The 21,472-nt window shown below is 39.1% G+C and overlaps 1 protein-coding gene across 4 annotated transcripts in view; it reads left to right on the forward strand.

Annotated features, from left to right (window-relative positions):
- Nucleotides 1–10,771, forward strand: part of U2SURP (U2 snRNP associated SURP domain containing) — a 48,480-nt gene extending 37,709 nt beyond the window's left edge. For 3 of the 4 annotated variants that reach the window (XM_064275561.1, XM_064275562.1, XM_064275564.1), the window contains 4 exons: nucleotides 1,601–1,711; nucleotides 4,938–5,056; nucleotides 6,315–6,491; nucleotides 7,701–10,771. In XM_064275561.1, coding sequence (XP_064131631.1) covers nucleotides 1,601–1,711; nucleotides 4,938–5,056; nucleotides 6,315–6,491; nucleotides 7,701–7,839 — 546 coding nt within the window. In that variant the 3' untranslated portion in view covers nucleotides 7,840–10,771. Of the gene's footprint in view, nucleotides 1–1,600; nucleotides 1,712–4,937; nucleotides 5,057–6,314; nucleotides 6,492–6,839; nucleotides 6,906–7,700 lie in introns of all 4 variants that reach the window. The other variant, XM_064275563.1, reaches the window with a different exon arrangement.
- Nucleotides 10,772–21,472: the final 10,701 nt, after the last annotated feature.

The following is a 21,472-nucleotide window of genomic DNA, read 5'->3' on the forward strand; positions in this document are numbered from 1 at the left end:
TTCCGACTTAGAACAACCCTGTAGGACAGAGTAGAACTGTCCCATAGGGTTTCCGAGGAGGAGCTGGTAGATTCAAACTGCTGACCTTTTGGTTACCAGCTAAGCACTTTTAACCACTGCACCACCAGGGCTCCAAGATATATATATTTTTATATACATATATGTGTGTGTGTATATATTTTAAGCTGTTTTCTTCTCCAGATGTGTCCTATTAAAGGTGCCTATGTCTGAACACTTTTTAGCATGGGATTAATAAAAACCAAAGGATTCATGTTATAAAATGTTGACATTCTCCACGAAGCACTTAGAAAACATGCAGCTGTATGATACTGCAGTGTTGACTAGAAGCAAATTCTTAATTTTTCAGATTCCACTTAGAGCAGTAACTAACCTGGAGTTGTCTTTTTCTATTCTGTTATCCTCACTTCTTCCAACAGGGGTTGGAGGAGTGCAACAGTAGGCAGGGAGCCAGGCGCAGTGTCTTGTTTGTCGTGTTGTTTGGCAGGAAAAATCCCTTTGTGCCCTGGCTCCTGAAGAAGGAGTGGACAGTTGAGTGGGAAGGTGATGCCTGATTCATTGTCCCAGAGCAGCGGGGGGTTGGGTGGCTAAGCAGCCGTTGTGAGGACTGCTTCCTCTTGAGTTGGGACCTGAGACCACCCATTTACTGGGTGCTCTGAACTTGTTCTTGAACCTGAGTTAGACCTTATCAGCAGGAATTGTACCTAGGGATTTTATAATGATTTTTAAAAATGCTCCTTAGGAATGCCTCCTTTCCTCAAGTAACATTGAGATTTCTTGTTTGACTCTTGGACACTTAATTCTTACACTGATTTTCTACAAATACATTCTTAGAAGAGAGCTTTGTTGTTATGGGAGGCTTCACACAGTGGTGTACTCAAGCATTTAAATGTTTTTTCTCTCTTCACTCCCTCAGTCATATATCTTACTATCTTTTTAAATGTAACCATCATTAAAACAGGAAGAATCTCTAAGCAAAAAGGCAAAGACTTTGAGTTTTGAAAGAGGCGAGTGAGAACCTCAGAGCTCTGGTTGTAGAAGACAGCTGTAGAGTGAGACCTTTAGACAATGCAGCTCTGTGTTTGGTCCTACCTGGGCTGTGTTCAGAATGCTGCAGTTTTTTAAGCTGCTTATCCTCTCCCCTTCTGCTGGCTGTCATATCTAGCTGATGGTATGTTTGCCTTTAGCAATCTAGCCTTTCTAATTTAGAGAACCAGATACCAACTCATTGTCATTGTGTTGAGAGAATAAGTAAGTTCTTAAGGGCATGCATGAGCCAGTTCATGGTTTTTGAGACATCTTAGGTAGCTGTGCGGAGAGTGTGTGGGCCCACACTGGATCATTCAATTCCTGCATAGTTGGGGTTGTGTGACAGGTGGCCTTCAGATAGGGGAGTTTTATGTTGAAGTTACATTTTTACTGAGTTCTGGTCAGTTACTACTTTGTATTTATGTTCTTCCTTTGTACACACTTGTTTTGAAGAAAAACGTTTTTTAAAAAGGGAGCAAAGCAGTGCTTAACTTGATTTTCTCTGGAAGTTGTAGTGATGACAGTACTTATTTTAAAATACCTTATTTTACAGCTCAAAGTTATGAAGTTTCAGGATGAGCTGGAATCTGGAAAAAGACCTAAAAAACCAGGCCAAAGCTTTCAGGAGCAAGTAGAACACTATAGAGATAAACTTCTTCAACGAGTAAGGAATAAGTATACTCAATAATAAGTATTTTCTAAAATTATTTGCTTGACTACCTAGAATGTTGATATTTTTCCTCCAGGAAAAGTATATTGCAAATGATACCCTTTGATGTGTAAATGCTGAGTATTGGTATATAAGTAGCAGCATTTGAAATTTGGTGTTTTAAAAATACTTCCCTTTGGGAAAGGGATCTTACGATAGCAGCATACTATTTTATTCTCACCACTACCTGTGGACTAGAAGAGGAATCCTGCTAAGAGCATGTTTTCAGAAGTGGAAGACTACAGGAAGAGTCACGCTTGTGACACTGAGGCACCAGCAACCCTGAGAGGTGTCACAGAGATGGAGTTGGGGTTTGGGAAGTTCGTCTGGGACTCCTTTCCCATTGTTGCCAAGGAAGGACAGCAAGTGGTAGAATACTTCATTGGTGACTGGGAACTTTTGAAGGACCTCATGTTATTCTCGTACATATAAAAATATGTAAGAATATGCAGAGAATTTTAGAACCAGGAGCCCCACATGATAATTGTTGAAGGGACTCAAGAATTTTGTTGGTACTGCTTTTACCTATGTAATGGCTGTCATTGCAAAGAAAATAATTAGGTTATATAGGAAGAGGGGAGAAATAGGGAAAAAGGTAGAAGAGAGCTTGCAGCCAGCAAGGAGCTGTTAATGGTGCAGAGTTGGTAATGGGGAACAGCAGGATGAAGTGATTTGGGGGCTGCGCCAACCTTCGGACACTGGCACCACTCCCTGGGGCATCCCTGGGCAAGTCACTGACTCCTGCTTTTTCTCAGATTAACCAGGGTTATATGCCCAAGCTTGCAGGCTTGTGAGTTAAAGTGTTTTAAAATATTTCAATGCATCCCACTTTGAAATGTGGCGTCTGGGGTCTTAAATGCTAACAAGCGGCCATCTAAGATGCATCAATTGGTCTCAACCCACCTGGAGCAAAGGAAAATGAAGAACACCAAGGCCACACGACAACTAAGAGCCCAAGAGACAGAAAGGGCCACATGAACCAGAGACCTACATCATCCTGAGACCAGAAGAACTAGTTGGTGCCCGGCCACAATCAATGACTGCCCTGACAGGGAGCACAGCAGAGGACCCCTGAGGGAGCAGGAGATCAGTGGGATACAGACCCCAAATTCTCATAAAAAGACCAAACTTAATGGTCTGACTGAGACTAGAGGAATCCCGGCGGCCATGGTCCCCAGACCTTCTGTTGGCACAGGACAGGAACCATCCCCGAAGACAACTCATCAGACATGAAAGGGACTGGTCAGCGGGTGGGAGAGAGACGCTGATGAAGAGTGAGCTAATTATATCAGGTGGACACTGGAGAGTGTGTTGGCAACTCTTGTCTGGAGGGGGGATGGGAGGATAGAGAGAGAGGGAAGCTGGTAAAATTGTCACGAAGAGACTGAAAGGGCTGACTCAAGAGGGGGAGAGCAAGTGGGAGTAGGGAGTGAGATGTATGTAAACTTATATGTGACAGACTAGATTTGTAAACGTTCACTTGAAGCTTAATAAAAGTTAATAAAAAAAAATATTTCAAGCATTTTAACTGCAGTATGCTTCCTATAAAACTATCAGTCAGGAAAGTAGATCCTATAGATCGTCAGAGGTAGTTCGTCTCCTTGGTATCAGCTTTTAAATGTGTAGCCTGTATGTTGTATTTGGAAAAAGGATAAATGAGATTTTTTTTAAAGATGCTACTTACCTGTACTGCATGGGGCCCTTTTGCCATCTGCGTGGAAGGCTGTACCTTGAGAGGTTCGCTCATGCTGGTGGTAGTAAGCTGAAAATGAGTATCGCCACTTTAGTCACCTTGCTTACCGTAATTGTAGTTGTAAAAGGATGTGTTTTTTGAAAGTGTATGCCAGGGGTCAGCAGGCTGTTGTCTTCGGCTGATTTTGTAAATAAAGGTTTATTGGAACAAAGCCATACCAATCCCATTCATTTATGTATTGTCTGTGGCAGCTTTTGCGCTATAGTGGTAGAGTTGAGTAGTAGTGACAGAGACCCTTTGTGGCCTGCAAAGCAGAAAATATTTACTACCTGGACCTTTACGCAAAAAACTTTGCTGACCTCTGATATAGGCTTTTTCCCCTTTTTAAAAATTAGAAGAGTCAGCTGTTGGATAGCTTTCTTGACACACACAGATAATAATAAAGCAGTTGCCTTCGAGCTGATCCTGGCACATGTGTGTCGGAGTAGAACTGAACAGGGTTTCCAATGGCTAATTTTTTGGAAGTAGGTCACCAGGCCTTTCTTCTGAGATACCTCTGGATGGACTTGATCCTCTAACCTCGCTGTTAGCGGCTGGATGCATTAACTGTTTGCACCACCCTGGGACTCCATATAGATTATAAAGAAATTAAATTCCTGTTAGTTAAGACCTGAATTGGCTTTGTGCTTAATTGCCTGTAGCTAGTCTTTTAAATATGCTATTATCAGCGGAAATCAGAATTTCAAGTCGCAAGTGGCAATTTGTAGCATCTGGGGATGAACAAATGTGTTGTTTTCCTGGTTTATGTAATTTTACAGTCATGAAGTTAGTTTATATTTTTATAAATTAGGATTTTAAATTTCCAATGCAGTTGGTACTTACCTCTCATTAATACAATTTTCAGATAGAAGGTTATTGTGAATTTTAAGCCCATTTCCTTGGTAAGAGCTCTCTTTGAGTAAATCAGCTTGCCTTGACGTACAGCTAAAATCACACCTTACATAGCGCTATTAGCCTTTTCTGATTTTTTTGAGGGGGATGCTCTATAGGTAGTACTTAAAGTCTCTGGCTGTAGGGCTTGGGTGCAAATCTTGACTTCACCGTTTACTTGGTATGTGACCTGGGACATGGTACCTACCCTTCCTGAGCTTCATTTTTCATCTCTAAAATGAGAATAATAGTACTACTCCTAGGAGTGTTACAAAGGATTCTATGAAATGGTATATGGAAGGTTGTTTAGTGTGTTATTTGGCTTATGGTAGGCATTCCCAGAAAATGTTTACCCGCTGTCCCTAGTACCCCTATTATTATTCAGTAGAAGTAGAAGAAATGACTCGGTTTCCTGGAAAGGCAGACATATTTTTGAAAATGATATTGTACTTTAAGTAGTGATTTAAAAAAAAAAATAGTTCCCTGGAAGAGAAAATATTGTGAAATTAACACAGACTGATATGTTTTAAACAATATTCTTCCTTTAAAAAAAAACAGGAGAAAGAGAAGGAATTAGAAAGAGAACGAGAACGAGATAAGAAGGATAAAGAAAAATTGGAATCTCGATCCAAAGACAAGAAGGAAAAAGATGAATGTACTCCAACGAGGAAAGAAAGGTATGCATTTTTCATATTTAATGCGTGTACTGCTTTCAGGTTGTGGAATGGTGTATTATTTTGTGATACTTTTATCATTGATGCTGGCAAACTGGAAAAGTACTTTTCTATGATTAAAATGTTTGATTTTTGCCTGCAGGAGGCAGAATTAGCTGAGAAATGGTGCAGTTAGTTGGCTCTTGGCTTAATTAACTGGGGCATCATCCCTTCATGTCGCCCTAGTGGTGCCCTTAGGTTTGTTCTGTGTTAAGACTTCAGTTACGGTGTCAGGTAACAGACTTGAGACTTAAATAACAAAGCAGCTTGCTAGATCTTCCTTGTTGCGTCCACTATAAACATTTTGTCCAGTCTCTGTGTACTGTGGCTGCTACCTGTAAACCTCAATCTCTCAGTCTTGTCTTGAAAGGGGGGGTAGGCCATAGGGACTTACTTGGCACCTTACGTATTTATTGTAACCAGAAGTTTTTCTCTCAGTTTTTATTTCTTGTGTTCACAGTTCCTAAACCTGATTTAGTAAAGAAAATTGTTAACAGTTAACCCACCTGAGGTTTGCTAATAAAAACCAAGTGATTGCAAATAGAAAAATTCTAACTTAGTCACTGTATAAAAAAAAAAAAAAAAAAAGTTACAAATAACATAGTTATACTAATTGGTTAAATAATAAACTTATCACTTTTTTGTCTTTTATTATTTTGACAAGACTTAAGATTTACAGAAAAGTTGCAAGAGTGGTACAAAAAATTCCGAGACACCCTTCAGCCAGATTTCCTAAACGTTAAAATAGTCTACTTTTGCTTTATTTTCTCCTTTCCCATACTCTTCCCCTGCTTCCTTCTCGCTGAACCATTAGTAACTTGCCAACATACATCCCTTTACCCCTATATACTTCAGTGGATATTTCCTAAAATAAGAAGGCCTCCTTCATAGCCACATTAAAAGTATCAAAACTGGGAAATTAACATTATCATACTACTATCTAATCCAGAGACTTTAATGAAATTTTGTTGGTTATTCTAGTGATGTCTTTTAGAGCAAAAGAAAATCCAGGTTAGTTGAATTCCATTGTTTTTTGATCAGCCCATCTTTAAGACTTGTTTTTGATACAAAGAGCTTTGAATGTAATTGGAAAGGAACATTAATAAGGTTAGTGAGAATAAATTCAGCATAAACTCGTAGGAATTAAAGCTAATTGAGTAGAAGAATAGAGAATGCCTGATCCTTTGCTCACTTCACAGCATTTGGGGGATTTGTTCCATAGGAAAAGGCGCCACAGCACATCCCCCAGCCCATCGCGAAGTAGCAGCGGTAGACGGGTGAAGTCGCCATCTCCAAAATCGGAGCGATCAGAGCGTTCAGAAAGATCTCATAAAGAGAGCTCACGGTCCAGGTCATCTCACAAAGATTCTCCTAGAGATGTTAGCAAAAAGGCCAAAAGGTAAAAATGCAAGTCATTTTTGTAATATTTCAAATGCCAGTTTCCTTGTCATTCTACAAGCTTTTAAAGATAGCTTGGTCGGCAGCCATTTTTTAAAGGACTTTAGAAAACCAAAGAGATAGACTTTCGTTTTATACTGTCTCTCCCTACAACACTCCCCCCAGTCTCTTTCATGACTAAGCACAAGAAGGCTTCCAACAAGTAAAAAGACCTGCCAGGAATTTTAAACATATCCAGTGTTTCATATATGGAACAGGGGTAGCTGCTTTAGTTTTCGTTCTATTCTTTAGTTTCCATAGAATATTCTTTGTTCCAAAACTGAAAGAAAAATACATTTTTTTTCCACAGCAATCTTGTTAGCAAGTTCATGGGCAGAGATTTGTGGAAGTAAATACCATAAATATCATCTCTTCAGTATGTAACATAGTATTTTATATACTTTTTCCCTTGTAGTTCCAGAAAAGCAGTTCAGAAATGTTATATATGTCTGGTGTTAAATAGAGGAATTTTCCTGAATGCTAAAATTGCTTTATATGCTAAAACTTTGTTATCGTAACCATTTTTAGTAAAATCCTTATAAAATAGATAATTTTCTCCGTTTCTAAATGACACTTGCTATTTACATGTTAATATGGATACATTTTTTTGAGGGGCTAATCTCTGTGAACAGCTCTTATAAGACTACGCTGCCTTAAATGATGCCCTTGAATGTTACTGCAGTAGTTGGTGCTTGTTTACCCTTAAGATAACAGGCTACAAAGCCACTGTGGTTTTTTTTTTTTTTAAATAGATTTTGTGAATGATCTTAAATGCCAGTTTTAAACTTTTGTAGATGAGAGGTTCAAACTTGGGAGTGTTACCAACCACCTGGGGAGCCTGTTAAAAATGCAAATCCCAGTTCCTTCCTCTAGAGATTTTAATTAGGTAGATCAGTGGTAAGGCTTGGAAATCTGTCTTTTTAAACAAGTGCTCTACTGATGACTGATGCAGTGCATAGTAAGTACAAGATCAGTCCTCTGTGTGCGCGCGCACTGCGTGTGTTTATGCGTGCACGATAGCAGAGTATAAACTTGAGAAATTTACACTCTTGTTTGTTTCAGTGACTTATTGTGCTCTGTTAAGGATCATTTTAGATAGTTGAAGACTAATCAGTTTTGATCATATGACTACTTTGATAAATTGTTTTTGTTTGTTTGCTTCCTTTTTCAGATCACCATCTGGTTCAAGGACACCTAAAAGGTCTAGGCGATCACGGTCTAGATCCCCTAAAAAATCAGGGAAGAAATCCAGATCCCAGTCCCGATCTCCACACAGGTCTCATAAAAAGTCAAAGAAAAACAAACACTGACATAGCGTTCACAGTTTTTAAGATGCTGTCACTTATTGGAAATGCGATTTTGTTTTGTGCCTGAACAGTCTGTTTTTTAAAAAAAAAAAACTCAAAGAGCATTCCTGGGGTTTTTTTGTTTGTTTGTTTGTGAATGCATGTGTAAACTCATGAGTAACTGCATCTGTAGAATTGTCAATTGTTTTATATTGTACAAATTACTTTCGTTGTGGCTGTTTCTCAAGATAAAATTTTTATTGTGTTAATGAATTTCATCAGAAATGTGTATAATGGATCTGCTGGCAGTAGTAGTATTTTGTTTTAGGATGTTGTGACTTAGCAAAAAAATACAGATGTCTTCCCCCCCTTTTGTAGCTTTGAAAATTGGAATTAGATTTCAAATAAAATCTGAACAGAAAACTATAATGTTGTTTTTTTGCCCCACTGGTGACAGCAAGTCCCTGAAAGTTCTAAGTGAGTCTGCACTGCTGTTATGTTTCTTTCACTTAATGCACTTTACAGGCTCCAGTGTTCAAGTAGCTAACCTTCTGTGTTTAGATGGCTATCAGAACTAAAGAACCTGAGATTCCTGTTTGGTAGGTTTGCCAACCAATGTCTTCATTAAGATTCTCTTTGTTGGATAATACCAGTACCCAGAGATAAAAGACAGGTGGATATGGCATGGTGCTTTGTTAATGGAATGCCTGTCTAAAACATTTTTCTTTTTACAAATTAGGAGCAATATGATTTCAGTACACCCAGCCAATGTTCTGAGCAACTACTTATTTTTAGGGAAAAATTAAATGGCTATCTTTTGATTTTATCTTCTATCAGAAATGACATTTATTTATAAGAAATTTTCCAATAAGAGTTGGCCGTAGAGTCTTCTGTATGATAATTGCCTCTTTATAGACCTCTTAAGTTCTCTTTCAAACCCTGGTATCAGAATATTTCTACAGGCTTCTGTTTAAAACAGCTTAGTGTTTTAAAAGGATTTGGTTTTAGGCGTAACTTTAAAATTAAAAAACATAAAATAGTTGTCAGGAAATTGAACATCCATTTCCAGATGCAAAAGTTGCAAGGCAATTCAGAGTGCAAAAAGGTGATTTTAAACTGTTTGCCTATTTGAAATCTGTTATACAATAGGAATAAAATTACTGTGATATGAGGAATAAGAAAATTTGTGTAATGGTTATAATTTTCCTATAAGTATAATGTTATAAAGGGCTCTGTAGACTTGAACTGATACTACTATTTGTGAATTTTGCTTTTGGTTTTTTGTTTAGGCATTTAATTGTACAGTGTTTTTTTTTTTTTTTTTCTGATAGAGAATGTAGAAAGCTATTTTCCTAATGGATTGTTTTGGTTTAGGTTGATTTTTTAAAAAATTTTGTCTAGTCACAAAATAAATACTTTACCCATGATTTAGAGAGTAGCTCTGTTAGCTGAGCACTAACTACTGTGTTAACTGAGTGTGCTCCTTCCAAACCAGGCAAACCCATAATAGTTTTGGAAATCAGCCAATCAGATTATTTTGCTTAATGGTTCTTATCAGCATGCAGTATTGCTTGAATAGTTATTCCCTTATCGTTCGTCCATTTTGTTAGGAAATGTTAATTCCTAAAAGTTGCTCAGAATAATTAAACGTGAACATTTGGTGCTGATTTTTAAAAACCTATAAATACAGCCATTTTATAAAGCAGCATGTTTTTCTCCTCGGTTCATCGCCTGGGAGAATGAAATTTTATATAATCTTCCTTTCCTTGCGAAAAATAGCAGTAGAGTTGCTGTTGATTTTGGCATTCTGTCATTCACTGTTGGAAACCCTGGTGGCATAGTGGTTAAGTGCTATGGCTGCTCACCAAAAGGTCGGCAGTTCGAATCTGCCAGGTGCTCCGTGGAAACTATGGGGCAGTTCTACTCTGTCCTATAGGGTCGCTATGAGTCGGAATCAACTTGATGGCAGTGGGTTTGGTTTTTTGGGGGAGGTCATTCGCTGTCATCTAGTATAGGCTTACAAACAATTGGTTAGGTAATGATTTTGCCATTCCAGTTTTACGGAATGCTTATTTCTCTCCCTTAAAAAATATCCTAGGGAAGCAGAAAATCTTCAGTCAGTTTTGGGTGCTTCTTTGTCATGTGTTTCTTCCTGGAATGGAATTTAGCACTTGTCTTTATCTGGCTCCAGATGAAACTATTACAGTTTGACAGTGAGTGAGACGGGCTTCCATTTATGGTGGGAGGATTGCTTAAGCCTGATAGAATGTATTTTCTGTGCAGTCTGTTAATGTATGTATTAGATCATATTGAATTTTTTCTTGAATTGCAAATGGTATTGGTAGATGGGTTATTTCCAATTTATGAGAAAATATCTCGATTAAGTCTGTTTATTTCGCCTTGGACTCAGTGAACGTTAAATGGGATCAGAAACTGGTGAATTGTGAAGGGGGGAGATAGTCTACCATATTTTTATAATAGCCTATTCAACTGTTTCCAATGTAAAGAACAGTCTTAAGTTACATAGTAGAATTCTAGAGGTTGACTAAAATGTTCATAGGCCCGACCTTCTAGTCAAGAGGAAGCACCCTGTTCCGGCTCTGTAATAAGACAGTTATTGTCCTCCCACAGCTACAGGGAAGAGGACATCCTCTTGTCTACTCTTCTTATAGAGGAGTATCTTGGGCTCTGTCCTTTCTAACCTAACATTAATACACAGGGGGTGTATTAATACCATTAATAACAGGTTAATACTGTTCTTAACTCCTCTCCCTTCTGCAGGTGAGAGAAAGAAAATAAGTGGTAGTCAGTTTCTTGCCAAAGAAGCCCGCAGTTGAAGAGGATCATGCTTGTGAATCTTTTCTTTGGCATTGTTTTTCTTACTGCTAGTAAGTGAATGGGGATTTCTGGTCTGTAGCATGTGGAGATATTAGAGATTAAAGAACTAAAAAACAAAGATTCCTGACCCAAAAGGATGCTTTTATTTGGCTCAGAATGTTCTTGGCTTTTCTGCTTAAGTTTGCAGAAATTACTGTACACTGAGCTAATTTTTTTTTTCATTGCCTACCATTCCTGTGGGCTTAACCTGAGACTTTTATCCCAATTAAAAAGAACTTACCAGAGAGGAAATACTTGCTTATGACTTCTGTTCCCCCCCGCCCCAAATTTTAAGATTCTTGAGCACTAGAAAACATTTGTAAGAAGTTCCAATCATGATCAAGTGTAGTTTTCTTAAAAAGTTCTCTACACATTTGCCTCCATGGTGGTGTACGTTCTGAAAAATTATATATCCATGATGGTAGTTTATCATTATTGTTGTTGTTATTAAAAATAAGAACAGAACTCTGTATTCCCAAAGTGACTTAACCTGTTCTGATGACCACACAGTGCAGTGTCTTTAGTGGAGAAAGTTACTTTTAAAAATAAATGATACCGTTTTCCTAAGACTGTCCTATCAAGACATTTAAGAATTCAGAGCTTTTTGTTGTTGTTTGTTTTCCTCTTCTAGTACATTTTAATGTAAAAGCCAGTTATAGAAAACTCAGTGCAGATACTAGTGAAGATGTTAGTTTTAAGTTTAAAGGAACATGTGACCATTTGTAAAAACTCACACTTACAAAGTGTTCTCTTTGTATTTCACATGCATGTGTTGGAATAGATTTTAGGGGGTGTTTACTTCCTTACACTTTTCTCTTTAGTTTTGTTTTCAGCTTCCCAGGACTTAGATAATACACCAACGCAGATCCCAGGGGAAGTGTTACAATGATAGACTGAAAGGTGGGAACGTGCTGCTGTTCAGAGCGAGCCGAGTTCCGTTGGCGAAGATGCAGTGCCTCAGTGTTCATTCAGTGCCGCCTTGCGGAGCGTCAGTGTAAATGGTTCTGTGTATACTTGGTTATTTATATAGGTTTGTAGATCTATAGATAAAAGGCCCGAATTCATTTTCACATGTCTTTGTGCTTGGAGTATTTGTGTTTTATCCTTTTACTTCAACAGGCTCTTGTATATTATATATCTGATGATTTGAAATATCAGGAAAGACAGTTTTTCAGAAATGAGAATAATACAGTCAAAATCAGCTCAACTGAAATATCCTGTAGCAAGACAATTTCAGGTGAACCGATTCCAGAATTCAGTTACTTTTGATGTAAGGGTTAAGTTTATTGTGAGCTGCTTTCCAGACCAGACTGTCACTTTATAGTTTTTCTACATAAAGATTATATAGTTGCAAACAAAGGTTGTGGAATTTCCCTTTTGTTGTTGTTTTTTGACTCTTAATTACTTTAATAAAAATACATTGTTTTCATAGCAAACTTAAGACTGTTCATGTAATTTTCTCTATATAGTAGCTTTTCTAATGCAAGCCTAATAAAGCACATCTGGTTTTCAGGAGCTTTCTCCCAGGTGAGGTAAGCAATACGCCACCTTTATCGGTTGTGGCTAAAATGTTACTGCATTTCTCATGGGCTAGATGTTTAGCCTACAGTCAGATATGTTCATGATACATCATTCTGTTGATTAGGAAATTTTATTTCTTCATGAGCTCCCCCCCTTAAGAGTTATTTTGTTCTTTTTGTTTCATTGAGGAAAATTTCAAACATACAAAAGTAGAATAGTCAAACATCTATATAACTATCAACCTGCTTTAGCAAATATAAATTCATTAGTATGTATTTCTGAAAGGTTTGGTTTAAAACAACCATAATATCACGTTAGAAAATAATTGATTGGTTCCTTTTTAAAGCCCACTTTTTCTTTTAAGCATCTATTTCCCTGTAAAACCTGAAAAGGATTTTCTCAAATGGTACATTAGCATTTTCTATTTCAAGAAAACTCCAGAAGAAAGCATGGAGTAGTACCAGGTGTCTGTGCTATCTACTCCACCATCTCATTAAAATCTTTACCATTTTTACCACTTACCAGGCTTGTCTTCACCTTAACGCTTATGTATGATGTCCTTTCCCGTGAACATGTCATAGCATGGGGTACAAAATAAGCTGAACACAAGCTATGAGATTTTGTAATTGTAGTGCTAATATTTTAATGACCATACTCAATTTTTTTTAGTTGTATTTATTGCCTGACATGAAATTAAAATTTTTTGGCAGTGTTTGTTTGGATTAGTTACTTTGCCACAATAGAAAGGGGGGAAAAAGAAACCTTTGTTCTAATTTTTTATTTTTCCCTATTCTCAGAAAACAGAGCATCAAACCATTTTTGAATACAGAACTTTTTTAAAATGAGACATAGCATGGCACAGTGGTTGAGGAAGAGAACAAGCATGGGCTTTGGAGTTACATTTGGATTTGAACTCCAGGCCTTGTAGCTGTGGTATTTCAGAATCTTATTTCCTCTCCTGTAAAATGGGGATAATATTACCTTGCATAGTTATTGTAAGGATGAAGTCACATGTAAATCACCAACACATGGTTGTCATACCAAACCCGCTTCCATCGAGTCAATTCCTACTCCTAGCGACCCTATAGGACAGAGTAGAACTGCCCCATAGGGTTTCCAAGGAGCGCCTAGTGAATTCAAACTGCTGACCTGTTGGTTAGCAGCCATAGCTGTTAACCACTGCACCACCAGGGTTTCCAGTTGTCATACAATGGTATTTAAAATGAAACATTGATTCAACATTCCTGAAAACTAATAAGGTGAACATCTTATAACTAGAACAGTAGAGTGACACCACAATTCCATAGCCCCAGGGCCTTCAAAAGATAGATTTTAATGCGTACTCAGTTTGTATTTGGTTTAACAGATTGTTATAAATTTATACTTGCAGATTCATTAGCACGTTTATTGCACAATTAATACAACTTTATAATACGCTATCCCAATCTTAAAGATGATACTTAATTTCCTTTGAGAAAAACATTTTTATTAAGTAGATTTTAAAAAATATTTTTCTTTAGTTGTCGTTTTTTAGTAGATTTCACTAACCAGAGTTTCTGAAAGGAAGCTCATAAAAGAAAATCTAAATGTAATGCAACTGAAATAGGGTATATGCGGAAAGAGACTGGAGAATAGAGTGAAATATGATGACGCACACTGGATTCTTTGTCCAAGGTCAAAGTAAAAAAAAAATCCTATCCAAATTACCAGAGCTGAGCAGCAAGATGCAATTTTCGCAGAATGAGTGGTCTGAGAACAGTATCCTGAGAGGAGAAGACTAAAAGCAGGGTTAGTAATTTGAGTGTAATTGAACTCTAGTGTTTTGTGTATGTTTGCAAGTTATTGTTTGTATTTTCAGGTTATGCAGGAGTAAGAAATGTCTCCTAAAACTACAGTAATTTAGTTTAATGTAGAGAGCTGAAACTACATAGAATTTGAAAAGGAAATTACACTTTAAATTCTACTCAGAAATAACAGCTTTGTAGTAATGTCCTCAGGACATTTGTAAAGCTCTTTGGAGTTCTCACAGCTGCGCAAACATGAACCTGGAAGAGCAAAACTCTGATTAAAAACGCTGTTTGGCCCGCCATGTAGCTGAAACATTGGAATAGAAAAGAATAAACACCTCACTGTAGATTGGCCACCTTAACAGCTAAATATTCCTATTGCGTGGCGTGGTATTAGATGATTTTTCTTGTTTCAGCGTATTTTGTTTTATTGCGTTGTGCAGTAGCTATTGGGTGTGAGCAGTTATTAAGAGCATTTAGGAAATGTTTTTCAGATGGCTTTTGACCATTCTAACGTTTTAATAAAGAATCTGTCAAATCTTTCACTTCTGGGAAAGTAAACAGTTCAAGCCTACTATAGGTCTCTTTCACATGGGGTATATGGCAAGGTATCAAAAACCAAAGGATGCTCTGAGTACATATTTTATCTTTATACACTTCAATTGCAATAACATTTAGCTAATGTAAATGTAAATGCTGTAAATTTCAATATCACGTATTACATGTAGCTTACATATTTCGTAGGACTAAAAAACCCAAACCACACCTGTTGCCGTCGAGTTGGTTCCGACTCATAGTGACCCCATACGACAGAGTAGAACTGCCCCATAGTGTTTCCAAGGAGCGCCTGGTAGATTTGAACTGGCACCTACTTGGTTAGCAGCCGAGCTCTCTACTTACCCTGAACTCTCCCTAATATAGCCTATCTTATTTTTTGTGTTTTTGGTATTTAAGAACGTGTATTTTCTAGAAAAATCTACAACTCTGCCACATATTGTGTATGTGTAAGTGCCACAAAGCAGAAATAACACTTGTCAAATATTTCTCAAGAGACATCAACATCTAAAAATACCGGTTTAATTCTCAATTGATGCGGTGAATGCACCCTTAATTCAAGATTTAAATAGCAGGCGTATGTTAGGGAATGCTTTTAAGCAGGGAATGATCTTTTTACTTGTTCTCATGACTGACAAAATTTCCAAACCTCCCTGATATTTGTTTGGGTATGTTTTGTAACAAGGCCTAGTATATTCTTTATTTTGTATATATTTTGTTGTAAAACCATCACCAACAGTATACGAAGAACGAAGGAAGTGTTTGATGCTAAGATAAAGAATTATTCTGCCTAATGTCTATTTTAGAGCTTATACCATTTATGATAAATTGCAGATTTCAACTATCTAGACTTGTTTAGCAAATTTCTAGAACAGTGTATTTTATAATACTCTTCATGATTAACAATCATGACATGAGTACTGATACTATTCTGCTTAGTGAAGAATTGGGATGACTCTCATGTGCCATAGCTATTATAATGGAATTGGAAGTACTTAGCTACACACATCACCATCTCATATTTTTCCTTGTACCTTGTATGTCCTTATATAACTTGGATTGGTAGGGGAAAAAGCCTTCAAGCTAGTCCTTTGAGCTCTTTATGTATTTTGTGTGGAATGTGTTTTGTATAGATGAATTTCTGACCCTGATCATCTTCGATAATTAATCTAGATGAGCTGCTACAGGGCTCAATGAGACAAAGATCCAAGGCCTTCTGAGCCCATTTCCTCCTCAGCAGCATGAGTTGCGGTCTACAGGGTTCATCTACTATGCACCCCAGAATTAGCTACACCTGGCCTCTCTTAAACAGAAATCCAACCAATAGATGGTCAAGACATAGCACTCTTGCTGCTCTTGGACTGGTATATGTGGAAATCACAGATTTTATAGAATGCATAAGCATTCTTTTATATCTTCAAGTCACTCCCACCTATTGCAGTATACCCTAGAAGTATAGTGTATTAATATATGTTACTTGGAAAAAGGAGTTCTGGGGTCAATAAGCTGGAAACAACTAGCCTAATTATAGCAGTATTTCTCAGAATCTTTAATATGTATTACATTGCCTTCAGAGCCCTGATGACACAGTGGTTAAGAGCTTGGCTGCTAACCAAAAAAGGTTGGTGGTTAAATCCACCAGCTGCTCCTTAGAAACCCTATGGGGCAGTTATACTCTGTCCTATAGGGTCGCTATGAGTGGGAATTGACGGCAACAGGTTTGGGGTTTTTTTTTTTTTTGGTTGCCTTTGAATTATGGCGTTGGTGATGAATATTGAATATACTATGGAGTGCCAGAAGAACAAACCTATCTTGGAAGAAGTACAGCCAGAATGCTCCTTAGAAACAAGGATGGCGAGACTTCATCTCACTTGGAGATATTATCAGGAGGGACCAGTCCCTGGAGAAGGACATCGTGCTTGGTAGAGGATCAGCGAAGAAGAGGAAAACCCTCAAGGAGGTGGATTGACACAGTGGCTGCAACAATGGGATGAAGCGTAACAAAGGTTGTGAGAATGGTGCAGGACCGGGCAGTGTTTTGTTCTGTTGTACATAAGGTTGTTTGAGTTGGAACCGACTCGACGGCACCTAACAACAAGAAGACCATGTTTCCCCAAGCGGGAGGCATCGTGTCATATTTCCCAAATTTACCTGATCTTAGAGGGCTGAAGTTCCACTGGGCATGCCTTGAGAAACATTTCGTAACTGTGATCGGGCATCTTGAATGTTTAGTGTCCGATTATCTACTTAATGGGTTGGTTAGGTGTGTCATGGCCCTTTGGTACAAACAACAGATGCCACCTCTAATCAAAAGGGAATTAAGTGGAAGCCTATGGATGCTCAGAGAATTGACTGGAGTTGGATAGCCAGGTGCGGGAATCAGCAGGACAGGAGGCAGCAGCAGGCTGAGGAAACTGAAACCACAGTGGGGGGCTACGGCCTGAGCAGTGAGGCCAGGCCTCCACCAGGAAGGAATGCAGCTCCAACCTCTTTCTGCCTCTGTCCTGAAGGTTCAGATTCCAGGAAGGGAGCGCCTGATGGATCTGGCTTTCCATGTTACAAACTTGGAGAAAGTATAACTTTAATGACTGCGTACTATTTCATTCAGTGCAACGTACTGTAGCTTACTTTGCTAATAAGCTCCTGTTGTTAGAAATGGGCTGTGTCCACTTTTTTCTATTATATCTAATGCTGTGATGAACATCCCTATGCATAAAGCTTGTTTTCATCATCATTATTTTTAAATTGGGTTATTCTCAGAAATGGAATTATTGGGTTAAAGGGTATAAACATGTTAAAGTTCATGTGATGCATGTCATCAATTTTTTAATCCAAAAATGTACCGTTTTAGACTTGCTCTAACAGGGAATGAGTATTTCACCACACCTTACATCCACCAGCCGCTCCTTGGAAACCCTATGGGGCAGTTCTACTCTGTAGAGTCACTATGAATTGGAATTGATGGCAACAGAATTGCCAGCAGTGGGAATTTGTGGCATACTATTTCAAAAAGTAATTCAAATTGAATGAAATTATTTGCTCCCAGCTGGAGAGATTTCTGAAATCTGTAAAACAGGTTTTGGCAGGATATATAGATGAGTGAAGTAATTGGTCTAGTCATCTGAAGAAATTTGTGGGTCTAAACCAATCCCACCTGCAAAAGCCATACTGAGTGGCAGCCATGTCCCTAGATTCACACTGATTTCCTCTGACAGCTGAGGCAAAAAGCCAAAGACTCCCAATATGAATCAATTGTAACTGAGTTTTTTTTTTTTAAGTCACTATTTTATATTTGGAAAAATTGTATAACAAACCTAAACGTAAGTCTTTGGGTGACTTCAGCTGTTTTCAATATTTTATGTGTAATTTTGCCAAGTTATTTTTTCGTGTGTGTGTGTGTATGAGTGTTGGTGTGTGTGGTGGGGTAGGTGTTGGGGGATATAGAAAGGAATACATTTCTGACAAATGATAAAACACCAAGCAGTGCAATGTCCTATTTTCTAGACAAAGGAACATTTTGGTGGGTTTCCATTTTTCTACTATATACTGGTATGTAGTTAGAGGAAACCTTGTTCTTTTCCTGAATGATTTCTTGAGATGGAATGCTGCCAATCCTCCTATTTGATTAACCTGAGGAGTAGCAATGTTGAATGTCAAAATGTGGTGTGGGGTGACCTACACCTCCCCTCAGCTTCCTACCGTCATCATAATGAGGCACACCCAGCTTCCGGGCCAGGGAGGAGCCAGTGCATTTGGTCTGTTTTTGCCCCTCTTCCCATAGGAGTCAGGCTGGGAGTGAACCTCCCTTAAGCCTTTACCCCAATCACAAGGGTCAAGAAGGTCCTCATATTAAGCAGTGGTCAGGAGAAAAACCACAGACCCATAACCTTCCCTCCTTCCCTTCCCTCTCACAACCTCACCTACCACCGTTTTCTTAGAATTCACCGTGACCGAATTCACCAAGCCCTTCATCCCAGGTCTTGTCAGTTATCATAAGAAGCCCCAGATTCCCAGGTCATCCTTCACCTCCAACATTCTAATATCCCTAGGACTCAATATCCCCTATTCTGTTTCCTTCTTCAACCCCGTGCCCAAATCAAATCTTCAGAACTCACAGTCCAACATGAGCAAAATTCACCATACGTGCAACCTTTTTTTCTGAATATTCCTATTTCTGTTGTAATGGAAACCTGACCCTGCCCTGAAGACATTGCTTCCTCTGTGGCCTTCACGAGAAGTGGTTCCCCCCCTCCCAGAATTCTAGTTCCAGTGGGCTTGGTGGTGGGATAGGTGTCTTCTCATTGCAACTTTCAGACCATTGTTCCCTCTACTTACCTCTACCTCACAAGCGCACATCTTCAGGTTTTATCATCCATTATCCTTTGTTGTTTTTGCCAATTTCCATTGTTGATCATCTACATTACTGTTGTCAGATGATTCCCCCTCATTTCGTGAGGATCTTAACACTTGGCCCACTGCCGTGTGTTCCTACAGTATCTCTGTTTCTACTTTTTGTGATTTCAATATTCACATAATCCTTCTGACACTCTGGCCGCAGTTCTTTGCACTACTCTTTTCCATGATCTTGCCGTCCATCCAGCCTCTACCACTCACTTCCATGACATGACCCAGACTTGTTGTTACCATCAACTAGAAGCCTTCCAAAATCTTGATGTCATGCCTCCAACTCCCTTACTGCTACTTTCCACCTTTCCAACTCTCTTCTTTAGCATTCCAGTTCCAACAATACTTTGACCCACCAGGACATCCAGTCCATTGATCTTACCTTCGTATCTTATTCTCTGGTATCCTCTTGTCTTAGTTATCTAGTGCCACTCTAACAGAAATACCACAAGTGGATGGATTTAACAAAGAGAAATTTATTCTCTCACTGTCTAGGAGGCTAGAAATCGGTATTCAGGGTTCCAGCTCCAGGGGAAGGTTCTCTGTCCCCGTCGGCTCTGGGGGAAGGTACTTGTCATCAACCTTCCCTTGATCTAGGAGCTTCTCAGCGCAGGAACCCTGGGTCCAGAGGACAGGCTTTGCTTGTGGTGCTGCTTTCTTGGTGGAATGAGGTCCCCGACTCTCTGTTCGCTTCTCAAAAGATAAAATCTAATCTTGTAGATTGAGTCCTGCCTCATTAACTGCCTCTAATCCTGCCCCACTAACATTTTACCAAACCAAAAACCAAACCCATTGCCACTGAGTTGATTCTGACTCACAGCAACCCTATTGGACAGCGTAGAACTGCCCCATAGAGTTTCCAAGGAGTGGCTGGTGTATTCAAACTGCTGACCTTCTGGTTAGCAGCCAAGCTCTTAACCACTGTGCCACTAGGGCTCCCATTAACACTATAGAGGTAGGCTTTACAACACATAGGAAAATCACATCAGTTAACAATAACAACCACGCAATACTGGGAATCATGGCTTAGCCAAGTTGATGCATATTTCTGGGGGACACAATTTAGTCCAAAACACCTCTCTTCCCTTTTTACATAGCTTAAATTGCATGGTCACCATTATAATCACACCATTGCACACACCCTTCACTCCCTTGCTCTTCTTTTAGTGACAATGTGGCAAAAGCACAATCCTGCCAAATCCAGCTCTCCACATACTCCGTGTCTCCATGTGGGAAAAAAAATCCACAGCCACACGAACTTTAAATCTGTAGTCACTAAGCCTAAGTGCCCCATTGGCAGTCGAGTCAGTTCTGACTCATAGTGACCCTACAGGAGAGAACTGAACTACCCCACTGGGTTTCCAAGGAATGGCTGGTGGATTCAATCTGCCAACCTTTTGATAACCAGCTGTAGCTTGAAACTACTGTGCCACCAGACTGCTAACCAAAAGGCCAGTAGTTCGAATGTACCAGCCCCTCCTTGGAAATCCTTTGGGACAGTTCTGCTCTGTCCTATAGGGTTGCTGTGAGTCGGAATTGACTCCATAGCAGTGGGTTTGGTTTTTTGTTTTTTAAGCCTAAGTTGGCCCTTGATGCTGCCTGGCAATCACCCTATACTACTCTAGTCCGTTCACTCTTCCTATTGCCCAAATGACCATTTTCGCAGATTCTGTCTTCAAAATCCATGCCTTCCCCATCTTCCCTTTCAGCTGATGACTTTGTTTCCTGGGCCATGAGAAAACGTCATCAGAGAACGTCCACAGACCCCCGCTAGCACTTGTGTCTACCTATCATGTCTGTACTCAGTATCCTGTCTTTTCTTTTTTTACCACAGGTGAGGATTCTGTGCTTCTAAACAAAACTATCCCCCCACTTGGGGTCTGGTCCCTCTCCCCTTTTGCTTCACAAGGGTGTCACTCTAACACAGCTCTCTTGCTCTTATATCATTGTGTTGTTGTTGTTGTTAGGTGCTGTGGAGTCACAGAACGAAACACTGCCTGGTTCTGCACCATCTCTTAATCTTTGCTATGTTTGAGCTCATTGTTGCAGCTACTGTGTCAACCATCTCTTCAAGGATCTTCCTCTTTTTCTCTGACCTTCTACCTTACCAAGTACGATGTCCTTTCCCAGGGACTAGCCCTCCTGGTCATTACTTTTAAAAAGTATTCCTAAATTATTCCCATCACATAGAAGCATGCTGCCTTTCATCTTTAAAAGAAAGCCCCTCTTGACCCCACTTTGGCCAGTAACCTCTCATTTTTTTTTTAGAGAAAACACCATCTACTGTCAGATCTATAATTGGGATCAGGATTTGGAGAAATATAGCCTTGTTATGTGGATCAGAAGGAACTCTGGTGATGCAATGGTTAAGCACTTAGCTGCTAAACCAAAAGGGGATTCAAACCCAACAGTGGCTCCATGGGAGAAAAGACTTGACAATCTTCTCCCGTAAAGATTACAGCCTAGGAAACCCTATGGGAAAGTTCTACTCTGTCCTTTAGGGTTGCTGTGAG

This window comes from Loxodonta africana, chromosome 23, assembly GCF_030014295.1.
Source record: "Loxodonta africana isolate mLoxAfr1 chromosome 23, mLoxAfr1.hap2, whole genome shotgun sequence".
NCBI classification, from domain to species: domain Eukaryota; kingdom Metazoa; phylum Chordata; class Mammalia; order Proboscidea; family Elephantidae; genus Loxodonta; species Loxodonta africana.